Genomic DNA, 14,275 nt, shown 5'->3' with positions numbered 1-14,275 from the left:
ATGTGTGTCGTTAGTTTGCCGGAAATTTTAGCGTTATAAAAAAAAGCCGCCGTGGCACCTCTCAGGTTCCTCTCTGCTAAAGCCTACAGCACCTGAACATGAAATGCATAACATCGCACATAATATAAAATTAATAGACCAATGAGAATCTTGTGTAAATCAATATGGCGACTGGATATTAATTGGTCCAGTGATCTTATGTTATGTTTATGTTGACACCGTTCTACAAAATTTCAGTATTCAGGAACGGTTGGCTGGGGAATATTTCGCTAACCAATCAACGTCTCGCTTACCTGCAAGTAATTTCCGCCGCGCGGCAAAGGTTGTATCAAGTTCGAATTTTGAATCCCTTGTGCCCAGGACGCAGCATGCCGCGTGCCAGCCGCATGTGTGTCCTGTGTTGGGTATGAGGTATCCGAAGTTAAGAGGCATCAGTCCTATTTGGATAACCGAGAAAGATGGCTGTTTTGATTCCGAGGTATATTCTACAAGCAGCAAGTAAGATTGTCGTGTTACTTACGCTTTCTAATATATGGCATTTTTGCCCGAAACAGACACGATTGCTCAGATAATAGATTAAAATGGATCGATTCACTGGTTCACCATACGTACAGTTAAAGGTGATCGTGAAAAAGCGCAGCTGGGATTGCTGATGCAATCCATCTCAAGTTTCGATCTTACCAAATAACGACTGAACTGAATAGATTAAGATCGCTCGTAAATTCTTTCACCTGCATGTCGTGTGAAAAATATTGTTTTGCAATTTACGTTTACATCGTGTATTATGTGTATTCCAGGAAAGCAGATAACGTGGACCGCAGCGCTCGCGGTGCAAACGAATCGTTACTCATCGCAGTCAAGAATCATCGAAAATCTAACTACCATTCCTTTGAAGAAAGGCACAGATGGTCGTAGCTCCAACAGAATAACAGTGTTTGGTGCAACTGGATTCGTTGGGCGTTATTTGTGCTGTCGCCTTAATGAGATTGGTACTCAGGTACATACATGGATTTCAATACTTAAACTAGATTGCTAATTAGGTTCGCGTCGCATAAGGGTAGTTTTTCTTACATCATGTGCTTATCCTAATGATAACATGTTAGCAGTTTAGTACATACTAGAAAGTCTCTATCATGATTTAGTATTGATATCTGTGTGGATACATACGATACGTTAAAATGAAGGAGACTGAAGATACCAGTTTGTATAATAGCAACAATTTCTACAGCAATATGTTGATGCAATTGAAATGAGCAGCTTTTTAATTGATTAACGACGTTTTGTTTACAGTTAATACTGCCATATAGAACTGACGGCTCACATAACTGTGAACCTAGAGATGCGTACAAATTCTAGTTTTATCCATTTGATCTACGTGACAATAAATCAATAAGAAAATGTATCGAGTACTCCGATGCCGTTATCAATCTAATCGGTCGAGATTGGGAAAGTGAAAATTTCACTTTTCACAAGGTGAATGTTGAGGGACCCAGAAGAATCGCCAGACTATGCAAGGAAGTCAATATTGAGCACTTTATCCATATGTCTGCCTTAAACGTGGGTGATAAATTGGAGGTAAATTGAACTACGTTTGTATTTAATATTAAATTATAGCGAAATCTTACAATTTTCTTGCATTGATAATAATTCTGTGTTTAGTCACATCTATTGAAAGATGATTCTCAGTTTCTTCGCACAAAATGGGAAGGTGAGTGTGCAGTGCGAGAAGAATTTTCCAAGGCTACAATAATTCGGCCTTTGGATATATATGGATTTGAGGACGATTTTTTACGTGTAGGGCGATGTTTATGTGTGCATGATGGCATAAGGAAATATTATTTTGGGTAATTTTGCATGGAAGTAAATTTTCTAACATTAAAAATCCTTTACAAAATCTCTAATAACATAGTACTTTACAATGTATCAATGTGGGAAAAGGGTAATAAAACGGAAAAACAACCAGTGGTAGACGCTGTCGCCAAAGGTATTGCAGCTATCGCAAAAGATCCTAAAAACACAGCTGGCAAAACTTATCAGTTTGTCGGGTACGGACTATTACATTTGATTGTATCGGTATTCTGATTGTTTGCACAAAATATGAATATTTTATTTACACAGGTCGAAACGTTATAAACTGTTTCAATTTATGGAGTTGGTTAACGATTCATTACCAATATTCGATTACGGGATCAGGAAGGAATATTGTTCGTTTGTCAGATGTAAAACACTTCTGGACGAGTTAGGACACTTGAGGAGTGAGGAGGAACATTTAGAAAGGGTATGTTTTAATTTTATTAAGAGAGAACACATGCAAATTAAAAATAGATTTGATTAAAAGTGGATTTAGGCAGTAAATTAAATAATGTTGTTAAACATAATGTGTGATTTACAGGAAGCGATATCTGACAAAATATCAAGCGAATTACCAACTCTAGAAGATCTTGGTATCGTATTAACGCCGTTAGAATCAATGGAATAAATTGGAGCTGTTATAAAATTATCAATATATGAGGTTTGTTTTTTGTTCTGCACTGTTGAAATGCTTCCTAATAGTGTATTAGACTAATATAAATATAGAATGTAATATGTTTTTTTACTATTAAAATGATACTTGATGCAAAGAATATATTGTTGATTAAATATCGCGATCTTAAGAATATATTCCTCAATGGGCATGACGAGGAGACAGCCAGTTGCTCGATATTCCAGCCAACTGCTTTTCTGATTTGTATGAATAGAGAATTGTTTTTAACTCGATTGATAGTTTATGAATAATTGAGGCGGGATCTCGAAATGCTCTTCTTGTTCGTTTATTAATAAACACTTTTCCTATCGCGGCACTTTCAAAGAAAGGTATAAAAAATATATTATGACTAGATACTTCATTCTGATAAATCGTCATTTAAGATGTATACCAATGAATTTTTTCAATTACAATTTGCGTGTATACAATAAATATAGGAAAGCAATCTTTTTAAATGTTCCTTTGAAATATGGTTCCTTGAAATATTCCTACTTTTGCAAGTAAAGATTATTATAGTGCTATAAATATCTTAAAAAGATATTTTCTACAAAAAATTTTTAGAAAATTACATTTACAGAAATACATATAAAATTAAAAGTTTAGTAAATATAAATTTATTAAACCAGAGAATTTTTTAATTTTGGGAGAAAAATCGAGAACGTGTTTATCATGTTTAACAGATACGGATCTATAAAGTTTTACAGGCGTAAATCGAGATTAAAAATCGAACTTTCGGATAAATTAGTTTTATTACAATCATTATGCGAACCTTTTATATTTTACATTCTTCTGTAATACTTTTTAAGTCGGTATGAAAAATGGAAACATCTTATTAAACGATTTAAAAATTGTTTAACTCCTTAAATAAAGTTCATTAACGCTATCATTTAATGTATAAGATAGATATTGCGGTTTGTATAATCAGTGCATATTATATGTTAACGACGGAAATATGCCGCATCAAACGCAATCACGTAGCACACAATTACAAAGATGAAAATAATTGTTTCGTGTTGCATGAAATTTAAGACTAGTCTATAATGCTTTCTTTGTTTCCTGTTTCTTGCTTTTTGCCTCTTCGCGCACTATTTTATCAATAATTATGTTCCGTTCCGGAGTTCATCAATTTTTATCTTTTCAATTTCGATAAAACGGTGCAACAAAGGCATTGCGGTAAAAGAAGTGCAAGAAGAGGCAAAGGAAATAGGCAAAAAGCAAAGAACAAGGAAACAAAGAGTACATTTTAAATTAACTCTGTTGTACTCGTACATGTGACACAAAATGCATATATAACAAAGAATATATGTAGAAAAATTCGCAAACGTGATGCATAGCACGTGGATTTTCACTCAAATACATTATATCATTGCACCTCCAGTGCCGGCCACTCGTATGTTTTATTTAAATGGTTCTTATATACGTATACACAATCAATCAATAAATATACATCACAAATACATAGAATAAGAAACGTGCGAAAATACGTATGTTATCGGAAAGATCAATATCACGCATTATAAATTTTCTTGCAATGTCAAGGAAACTGACGCTTAAGTCAATCTCGTCGTCGTTCTTATCCAATGTATAAACAGCCTTTTATTTTTCAGTCATGATTTCAAAATAGCTGACAAATGTATCCTCACTATATTTTCGTTTCGCATTCGTTTCGTCATGTACAATTTGAGTCACTCTATAGGTCACTCCTCAATCAATATTTTTCTTCCATCAATCAATTGCTTTTATGAAAGTGTCCAGGAAGAAAAATAAATTTCATTGAAATTTAACTTTTTTCACTGCTGCTGGTCTGTTCGCTGCTTCGATTGCGCTTCTTCGGCTTGTACTCCTCCCACTTTCTATGATTGAGAGTCTGAAAGTCATCGACGTCGGCTATTAATTCTAGATATCTCGACAATTTCAGCAGCTCGAAGTCTTTGACTCTGCTGGTATGAGCATGTTTGAAGGGTTTTATTCTCAATCCCGACTGCGGATTCATTATGAAATTCCGTCTAATGTCGTCGAACATTATCGTATTCTTCGCGGAAAATTGCTTGTACTTTCCCCAAATAATGCCCAGCGGCTTCACCCCAACGACGCCGTATTTCGGCGTGTGAACGGTGATCATAGCAAGGACGTCCAAGTGAAAGGCTATCTTGTAATTCGGATGATTCGACACCCCTAATAACTTCATCTTCTCGTTGATCCACCTCATACTGGTTGCTGACCAAATGACTATATCGTAATGCTTGTAAGCACGTGTTAGAAATTCATGGAGATATGGACGCATCAGCTGAGCTCCGCTTTCCGCCACTGATCTGTGATCAAACAAGGTGTAATCTATGTCCAGCACAAGGAGCTTCTTACCCTCTCTTAGAGAATTTAGTTCAGTAATCACGTAGCGATCGATTCGTATTTGAATCTTCCGAAGGTTTATCTCAGCCTTCTCGATCTCTACCTCCTCCTCCTCTATGTCTAGATCGTTAATTACATCAGGTACATTCTCGGGTGCTTGACTGACCTCGGCGATGTCCTCCTCGCGTGACCCCATCAACATTAGCTTGAAGCCAGGCTTCAGGTTCAATTTGCTGATTATGTCCTCATCTTGCGCTGCTTTGCCTAACAAAAAAAAAAATAAGTTCCTATAGACTTTTTTAAAAAACCTTGCACTATTCGATTAACCATACCTACATTATAAATTTTAATTAACTTTTTCTCGGCAATAAAAATAATTTATGTAGAAACTAAAAGAACTATTTTATAGGAATCACAAGATTTAGCTTATATATGATTTTTGTATACTTTGTCTTACATACTATCTATAATTCTTTTTGTCTTTCTGTACAGCAATAGGAAAACAAATTACAAATTAAGAATTACAAATATAATATTTCTATATGTATAATATATACACACACACACACACACACCCAAATATTTATATTTTATATATTGAATATATTTGTATGTCATGTATGTATATGTGTAATATATAAAATATAATTATAAGTGGATATAATAATTAGCAGAATATTTAGCTGCATTTTCTTTCAAGACAATAGTCTTGAGGATAAATAATTAAAATTATAAGAATCAATATTTGTCTGACAAAACTTATCAAAAGACAGTTCAAAACATAACCTTTAAATTTTAGATTTAGCAGCTTCTGCCGTTCTGGGCGAACACCTGTTTCTCTGTGTATACGCTCTTTTAGTGTAAGAACTGTATCTTCCTCTTGAATATCGAGGATATCGTATTCCTTTCCGCTCCATTTCACCACGATTCTTAATTCACCCTCCATCCTTACTTTTGTAATCGTATCAATGGCACGCGTGCATTGGCGTGCATCGCGAACCTAAATAGAGTCATAGAAGCAAGAGAAGCCTCCAGTATCTCCAAACACTCTCGTGACTGCATTATCGGTAGTGTAAGATCTTATTTAAAACATTTTTTATCCCATGAAAATGTGAAACATCTTCTATCTTATTTAAATGTGTATATGCATTAAAAAAATGCTCCAAAATTAATTTGAAATTATTCTAATTATTCTAATTATTGAGATAAACTTAAAAAATAACATTTTTGAACAACAAATTTACTCAGCAAACAAAAATAAATTGATAATAGAAATAAATTTATTTTGAAATTTTTTAATTTAGACCTCAGATTTTTCGAATTTATTTGAATACAAAAATGATATATGAATAGAAATAAATCCGAATCCAACATGATGTAGCTTATCAGAGTACTCCAAAAATACTCCGAATTCTAAAGCGCAAACTTGGATAAATTAAAATAAAATAATAAAACTATAACTAATTTCAATTTTCAATTTATTTAAATTTATTTTTGTTTGCTAAGCGTGCAATTGTGCAAAACAATTGATTGTTTTCTCAGATAGAATATATAATAGGATGGTTCTGTGTGCATAGAGGATCAAACTAAAGAGTATCAGGTTCCGGATTCGATCCCAGGCAGCCTGTATATACGAATTTCTTCTGATATTTGCCGTCTTATTAAAAGGGATATTGTGACTCTATAAGAGCCAGAAATCCGAAGGTTAAAAAAGACAAGAACTTTGTGATATCATTACCAAGTATTAAATTATTAATAAGGTTACCTTATCATATAGTAATCTGATACTTGACAATTTATCACAATATGTATTTTCTTTAAATATTTTTTTATATTTTTTTCTCAGAATTTTTCATAAAATATTTATCAAAATTTCTGTATAATTTTATAACTTTTTCAGATTTTTTCTATGAATTGGAATACTCTTTTATTTTATCAGTCCTTAAGCTCTTGTCAGAGAGTATAGTGATCTCTCAACGTATTTCTGTGGTATACCTATACTGTTTATATCCAAGCAGAACAACTGTCACAATTTAATGTCAAAATGACATCAAAGTAAATCATGATTGATCGAAAAGTGACTTTTAATGACCATTTTGCAGTATTTCTAAAAAAAATTCATATAAAAATTACGAGAAAAATTTTCATTAAGGAAGAAACATTTATTGACTTTGACAAATAAAATAGTGATGTCATTGATGTTCTTATAATTTTGTGTTTTATGCGTTCGTACTTTATAAACATTCTTCAATCTTAGCAAACATGATGACGTATTTTCTTTTTACTTCGATTTGAATTCATTTAAATCCAAAAAGTAAATTAAATAAATAAATTATAATTCTTATTTTATTTAAATTTTTGTTTGCTGGATGAATAATAGAATTTTATTTTATTTTTCTATGTATTTTAATGCAAAAGTTAAACGATATAAAATAGATTTAAAATAAAGCACAACATGTATAACATACTCGAGCGCTGCTTTTTATTATTTTCAAAATTTTATCTTTCTAAAAGTTTTTCTTATATAACGATAAAAATTATTAATTTTCTTATATAACAATAAAAATGGATAATTAGTCAATGCGTATGACCAAAGTCATTTAATATTAACTTTATTTTTTGCCATTATCATACGATGTTTCAAGCGGTCAAGTATTAATCGTACCCATCGCTGCTTAAAGTCAACAATCGGATAAAAACTGGGTTTTTTTAGATATTTATTTATGGAATATATTTGTAGTAATTATGTTTTATAAAACATACAGAAATAAATTACAAAAACTTTATTTCTTATTTTAATTTTGTATTTTGAGCGGTACGGTACTATCGCCATTACGTTTAGTTTTTGAGAGAAACTTACAAAAAAGACTAGTATTAAATCAACAATTTAATTATTTTATATATTAGCAAGAATATAAAATGTTTTTAAAGAATAATTTTAAATAAACATAACTTGCATACATAAAGAAACGAAATTTCTTCATGTTAGTAAATAGTGACCTTCCTTTAATTTGTAAGGAATTTATACATAGAATTACTACGTATGCTTTCACAAATTGAACCAATCTAGAGTCAATTTTTCTGTAGCAATTAAAAATACTGATGAAGGTAATCATTTTTTTGTAATTTTTCAATTTTTAATATATATCTAAATTAATCAAATAATTTATTAAAAAGTATATTTAGCAATTTTAGAATATCTTGTATACATGTATATGCTTGTTTCCCAGTAAACAAAAATAAATTCAAAATTATTGAAAATTGCAATTTATTTAAATTTGTCTGAGTTCGTGTTTTAGAGATCCGAAGTATTTTTCGATTCAAATAAATTTAAATAAATTAAAATATAAAATGTGTTATTCATCATATTGACTTCGGATGTATTCATATCCGTATTATTTTTAGATTCAAATGGATACAAAAAATCTGAAACACAAATTTGAAAATGTCGAAACAAATTTCTATTCACTTTAATTTATTCTCGTTTACTGAGATTTCTAAAATTTGAAACGCTACGATGATTTTGAATCGGAAGCGTGATCTTCTTTCCATGCTGCAAAGGAAGGTCCTGGTATATCTTCGCATGATACCATAGGATTGTCAGGACCAACAGAACGCATAACTCTCATCTGAGCGTGCATGATTCCATCAGAACAATCGCATATTAATTTCGCCAGCGAACTCTTACGTATTTCCACGAGTTGATCTAAAATTTTTGTAAATATTACGATTTTGATTACGTTTTATTTCTACTTAACACTATTAACATTTGACACAATAAAGCTATGTAAATATTGAAAATTTACAACAAACTGTAATCTACTATTTAAAGGCATTACTTTTTTCAAAATACATATATGTACATCTCTTTTTTTAAATCATAGCTGTGATAGTCAAAGATCAAAATATAAGTTCTAGGTTGTCTTTAAGTAAAACAAATAAATTCTCTATATTCAACAAAAATATATAAATTTTAATTCAGACATTTCAAATTTAATTTAAAACTAAAATTTTATTCAAAACAATATAAATAGTTCTCAAAAGGAAAGATTTTAACTACAAATCTAGACTTTTGTGATCAAAAGATAAAGCGATCTGTCAAAGTTGTCAGAGTCGTTCTCTTAATTATTTAATTATTTATTAATACGTTTTGAAAAAACAAAGTTTCTAAATATCTGGCAGAATTTACTATACCTTTTGTAAAAGGATATGGCTGTTCGGCAAACTCGTACCAGAAACGATCTCCCTTTTGCAAACGCGCGAACTGATCAAGAATCAAGCACGTAAACGTAGGTCCGATCAAGCTGTCCGATTCCGGTATTTCTGCCAATGCGCCGGTATACAAATCCACATCGCCAACAGTTTCGTAGAGCATTGATATCTCTTCCAGAGCTTGACGGTCCAAGTGGCCTACGAGATCGTCGAAAGTTTCCACCTTTTCGAGACCACAATATTCCCGCCACACAGTATAACCCGGTAGTCCATGATCCCGTCCTCGTTGGATGTTCAACGACACTAAATCAAGGCCGCATGGTACCGTAGAATTGGCCATGGGGTCCTCAAAGAGGTGATTGGTCAGCTGCGAAGTTACGTGCGTGGAGTACCTCTGGATAACGTTGGTCGTGGCCGAGGTGACTGAATGTCTCATACCATCCGCGGCGTAGAGACTGTAGGGATTGAAGAGCATCCTGTGCAGCTCCATGTAGGACTGAGTATCCTTCTCAGCGTCCGTCATCCTCATCAATCCTGGTATTAAAGTGTGAGCGAAGCGGAAAGCTGCGGCCGCGAAGTGATTGGCGATCGTCGGGTCGTTCTCCAGCTCGTCCGGATCGTGCGTCCGCTTTTTGTAGCCCGACGTGAGAGGCAGCAAATTGTGCTCATTCATCCTCTTGTCACCCAGAATAACGGACAAAAATTCACGATAAGTGACGTGCTGCAATTGAGCACCGACGATGCGTCGCGCTTCCTGGTAGAGCGTCTCATCGCTCCAAGCTGGATTAACTCTGGATAGTTCATTCGCGATCCTGTTGTGCTGCCGCGCCCAGAGAAGGTGCATCGTGGTCAGGTGCAGGTTCTCGTTCGCCCTGGCGTCGCCCGCGACGAAGCAATAGCGGCCACGGCGTTGCTCGACTTCCCGATTGCAACCGTCATTGGGGTTCGTGCTCGGCGGCAGCAAAGTCCTATTGTCTGGAGTTAACTGCATCCTCAGACGACCACCGGTGAACTCGCGCAGGTCACGAGCGATCTCGTTGTCGGAGCCATAAATAGTCGAGCCATCGATGAAGGCGCTGACCTGGAGGCAACGTTATTTACAAAATCTTCCTCCAATCACTTTAGAAGAGTCGAATGATTTTCAAAAGTCCATGTTCCAAAGAAACTTTTTAATTTTGCAAATTTTTAACTGTTTATGAAAATCGGTTATTTCGGAAAGAATTTATTGATATTTTAGTTCTTTTATAGAAATAACTAAAAATAAAAGAAGTGCCAGACATGTATTTTTATTTAAAAATAAGAAAATTTTGGAAATTGATTTTAATAAATTTTTTACTTTAATTTCAAGTAATTTTCGTCCTTTATTCGATATCGTTTCGAGGAACTATTTCGACGAAAGACGTTCCGTCAAGCGCGTGATTTATATTATTTTTCCTCTTTTCAAGAAACTATTTTCTGACTAGATATCGGAGACATTTTATCATATATTTAAAATATAAATAATAATGCATTATAAATAAACTATACGAACGCGATTTAAATTACCTGATTGAGTTGTTCTCTAGGACCGAGTTTGCATCGCGGGGCCGGCGCCGATCTCACAAAGTCCATGCAAGTCCTGCCAGTCAGATCGTACACAGGATCGCCGGCTCCCACTTGCACGGGAAAGCACTCAGGATGTTGTCCTCCCAACGGCGGGCAGCACGCTATGGAACTTCCATTGGCACCCTGACTGAGCGCAGTTGCGGTGATGTCGTGATCTAGAAACTGGCCAAACACCGCCAGCATCACCGTGAAAGACGGATTGCTGCTGGCCGAAGGTTTGTGCACCTTCAGACTGATCTCCCTGGCGGAAGGCAAATCCTTTCCGGACCGTGCCTTTCGAGGCGATTCGATTCCATCGGCATAATCGGGTGACGGAGCTCTTCGAAAGGGCGTCATGCTGGTGCCCCAGCCTCTCGGTCGATTACAGCTACCGTCGATAGTTCGGTACTTGCTGGCTTTGCAGGTATTATTGAAGAATCGTTTGCACACGGTTTCCGGTAACCAGCCGCTGTCGAAGAAGGTACCGATCGCCGACGGTTTATCATGGGTGGACCTAACGATTTAATTTACAATCGTGTAAAGTGTTTAGTACTCTCTTACTTTCTTTTATAAAGTAAAAGTTCTGTCTACGCAATACATGGACGTCCTTCGGACATCCCGCGGAAATATGGGGATATGAATAGGACATTTGAAGATATATCGTAAATCGAATGTCCGAAGGATGTCCAAGTGTTGTATGGACATGTCACATTTATATGATACACGTATACAACAAAACGAAGTCTTACCTCATTTTCTCAATCATTTTTGTTGCCGCGATTTCACCTGTCGCTGCCAAAGCAAGGGTGCTAACATTGCAGCGCGTGCTCACCGCGTGGCGATGTCTGAATTCAGGGGATGAAGGTGGCAACGGTGATTTCGCGGCGACCATATCCGCGAACAAACGATCCTTCATCGCCTGTTCGCCAGCTCGTAATCCTCGCGTGTATTCCAGTTGGCTGAGACGCTTCGTTGAAGTGTCGACATCCTCGTTAGTTACCAAGACTGATTTGGGTTCAGTTGTGGCACTGGTGGTGCTGCTGAAGGCCGAGTGTGAGATAGATTCAAGTGCGAGTCCCAATCTCAAAGCACTACCTAGAGACGTTACGTTGTCGTTCACAGGATCAGTGAAGTTACTATGGCTCATGGAGTAGCTGATGGATACCACCAGAGCCATGGTAAAAACCACTCTGGAAAATCGTGAAGAATCACATTGAAAAAAACTAGCTCGACGATTTTAGTCTTTGTAGTATGTAATAATTTTGTCACAAAAATTACTATCAATTATATAGCTGTTTAATTAAATTTTTACTCTTACTGACAAATAGATAAATAGCTCAGCAGATTAATTAAATAGAACTATTAAATAAGACTAATTAAATAGAAATTTAATTTATTATTTATTTTTTATATTCTTATTTATAATTTTTAAAGTTTTTCACTTTTTTCTAATAAAAAAACAACAACTTTTACTGTTTCAGCTCTACAAAGTTTTTATACAAACCCTATGAGCACACAATATTCCTAGAATATTATGAAAATTCTGCAAATATTAGTATAGTCAAAAATTAATGTTAGAATTATTATGCTTAAAATATTATATTTAAACTTTATAATTATTACATTTAGAAGTTACATTTCCGATAATTTAAAGTATTGAAGTAAATAATATTATTCACTTGTTTATGTAATATTCGTATAATATTATCAGGAATGGACATATAAACATTTTTATTAAACATTTCAGGAATATTATTCAGTATTAAACACAATATTATGCGCTTATAGAGAATAAAACGTATATAAGATAGGTATCTCTGAAATGTGTAATAAAATTTGGTAATTTGCGTGCGCGCGCGAAATTTGGAAATAAATAAAGTTGATAATTTTAAAATTTAGAAATTTATATAAAAAATTATTTAATCTGTCTAATTCTGTCTTATGCATGATCCACGCTGACTTACATCAGAATACCGCAGACGCAGCATTGGAACTGTCGCAATCGCGTTCTTCGAGTCCTCAAGAGGCTGGCGAACTCGACGTAATCGGGCGAATCCGTGGATCTTCTTAGAGGCGTTCTTTCCGTGATACCGCGCATTTTCGTCACAGAGATACAGCTAGATAATATGCACAATTCCGCCTGTGGCGATTGACAGGCGAGACTCCTTCTCGCCTGGCAATTTGATCTCCCTTATGTGACTCACCTTGCACGACTAACGCGTCCCTCGCATGAGTGATCGATATCCACAAGTGCTCGAGTTCTTCCGGCACCACATTTACAATAAATTGTTATAAATTACAATCGCAGTGATTTTATTATGATTTTCACCGCACAGTCAAACTTCATCCTTCTGCGGAGAGAACTCTGCCAAGAAGTTATTGATAAAAGAAAACCGATAAATAATTTAAATTAATTTTTGAAATAGGGGATCTCTTTTTAAGATTTTAACGAATTTTAATTCGCTGCTGTTTAGGAGATTTTAGGCGCGCACTTATGTATGATTTTCGTATTTCGTATTAGGGTGCAGAAGAGAATCCAATAAAGTCTTGAACTCAAAGTGGATTATTTATGGTTCACACGCTCGCACAGGCAATCATTAGTTACATAAGGCGAATCGAGAATCAACAGTCGGGAGTGAAACATGAGTTGCCTCGCCACATTCTCTCTTTTGCGGTGCAACGAGTCTGCGTTTCAATATGTGCAAGCGATCACGCATCATAGAGATGATTTATAACACTCACGTTATCTTGTCGACAGTCGGAAAGTTGCTGAAATTAAATAGCTTTTATTTTACAATTTAAAGAAATGAATAAAAGAAAGTGTAACTAAACACTAGTCTACAGAAGAAATCCGTCACTTTTATTAAATTACATATGTAGCATAAAAAAATGCACATTTATACATTTGAAAAAAAAAAGACATAAAAAGCTGGCTGATTGCATAGTTCACTGTTGTATGCTCAAAAGATCTAGATATAGGCAGTTGTTTGATGAAAGAAATTTTTTACACATTCATGTATTATATGCCATCCGCACTACGTATTAATAAAAGTGACATAGTTCTTCTGCAGTTTAACGTCTAATTTATTTTATTTCGTTCACTTATTACACAAAATAACAATTATTTGGTTTCGGCAATTTCCCGATTGTCGTTTTGTATGTATTTATACGCGTAATGTAATACTTTACACTTGACGCCACGTCAATATTTGAGAAACTGTATCATGTTTGGAGTTTCCATCAAGATTGATGTTATTATAAATACTGTGGCGTTGACAATGAGCTCCGACGTTCGACTGCTGGGACGACGGACAATGCAACGGTGCGTGATACTACACATTTTGTACCTACGTAACGTGATACGCTGCCATATTGCGGAAAGGCTTCCGCCCTTTGTTGGGTTTCTCGAGAACAAAAATCTATATCGGCGACAAGTGATATAATTATATTATTAATATAAATAATAATTTGTGCGCACATCGCTGCATGATTTTTTTTATTAAAATAAAAATTAATATTGCATTGGATAATTTAATATTACTTTATTCTCTTTTATTCAAGTCTTGTTTAAAAATGCGATTAATTAATCTCTATTAATTGAACGTA

General features: G+C 34.6%; 2 protein-coding genes and 1 pseudogene across 2 annotated transcripts; 1 reads left to right on the top strand and 2 right to left on the bottom strand.

Annotated features, from left to right (window-relative positions):
• Positions 1-110: 110 nt before the first annotated feature.
• On the top strand, positions 111-2,752 carry LOC105199789 (annotated as a pseudogene).
• Positions 2,753-3,122: 370 nt separating this feature from the next.
• Positions 3,123-5,893, bottom strand: LOC105199797 (ubiquitin-like domain-containing CTD phosphatase 1). Its single transcript, XM_011167052.3, has 2 exons — positions 5,660-5,893; positions 3,123-5,137 (listed from the first exon to the last, which is right to left on the bottom strand). The coding sequence occupies exons 1-2, from the start codon at positions 5,817-5,819 to the stop codon at positions 4,305-4,307; spliced, it is 993 nt and encodes a 330-aa protein (XP_011165354.1). The 5' UTR covers positions 5,820-5,893; the 3' UTR covers positions 3,123-4,304.
• A 1,438-nt stretch (positions 5,894-7,331) lies between these two features.
• LOC105199803 (peroxidase) lies at positions 7,332-14,112 on the bottom strand. Its single transcript, XM_026134968.2, has 6 exons — positions 13,859-14,112; positions 12,634-13,438; positions 11,419-11,859; positions 10,631-11,183; positions 9,068-10,166; positions 7,332-8,579 (listed from the first exon to the last, which is right to left on the bottom strand). Exons 2-6 carry the CDS (start codon positions 12,765-12,767, stop codon positions 8,386-8,388), a joined length of 2,421 nt encoding a protein of 806 aa, XP_025990753.1. The 5' UTR covers positions 12,768-13,438; positions 13,859-14,112; the 3' UTR covers positions 7,332-8,385.
• Positions 14,113-14,275: the final 163 nt, after the last annotated feature.

This window comes from Solenopsis invicta, chromosome 16, assembly GCF_016802725.1.
Source record: "Solenopsis invicta isolate M01_SB chromosome 16, UNIL_Sinv_3.0, whole genome shotgun sequence".
Taxonomy (NCBI): domain Eukaryota; kingdom Metazoa; phylum Arthropoda; class Insecta; order Hymenoptera; family Formicidae; genus Solenopsis; species Solenopsis invicta.
This window is presented reverse-complemented; position numbering and strand designations above follow the sequence as displayed.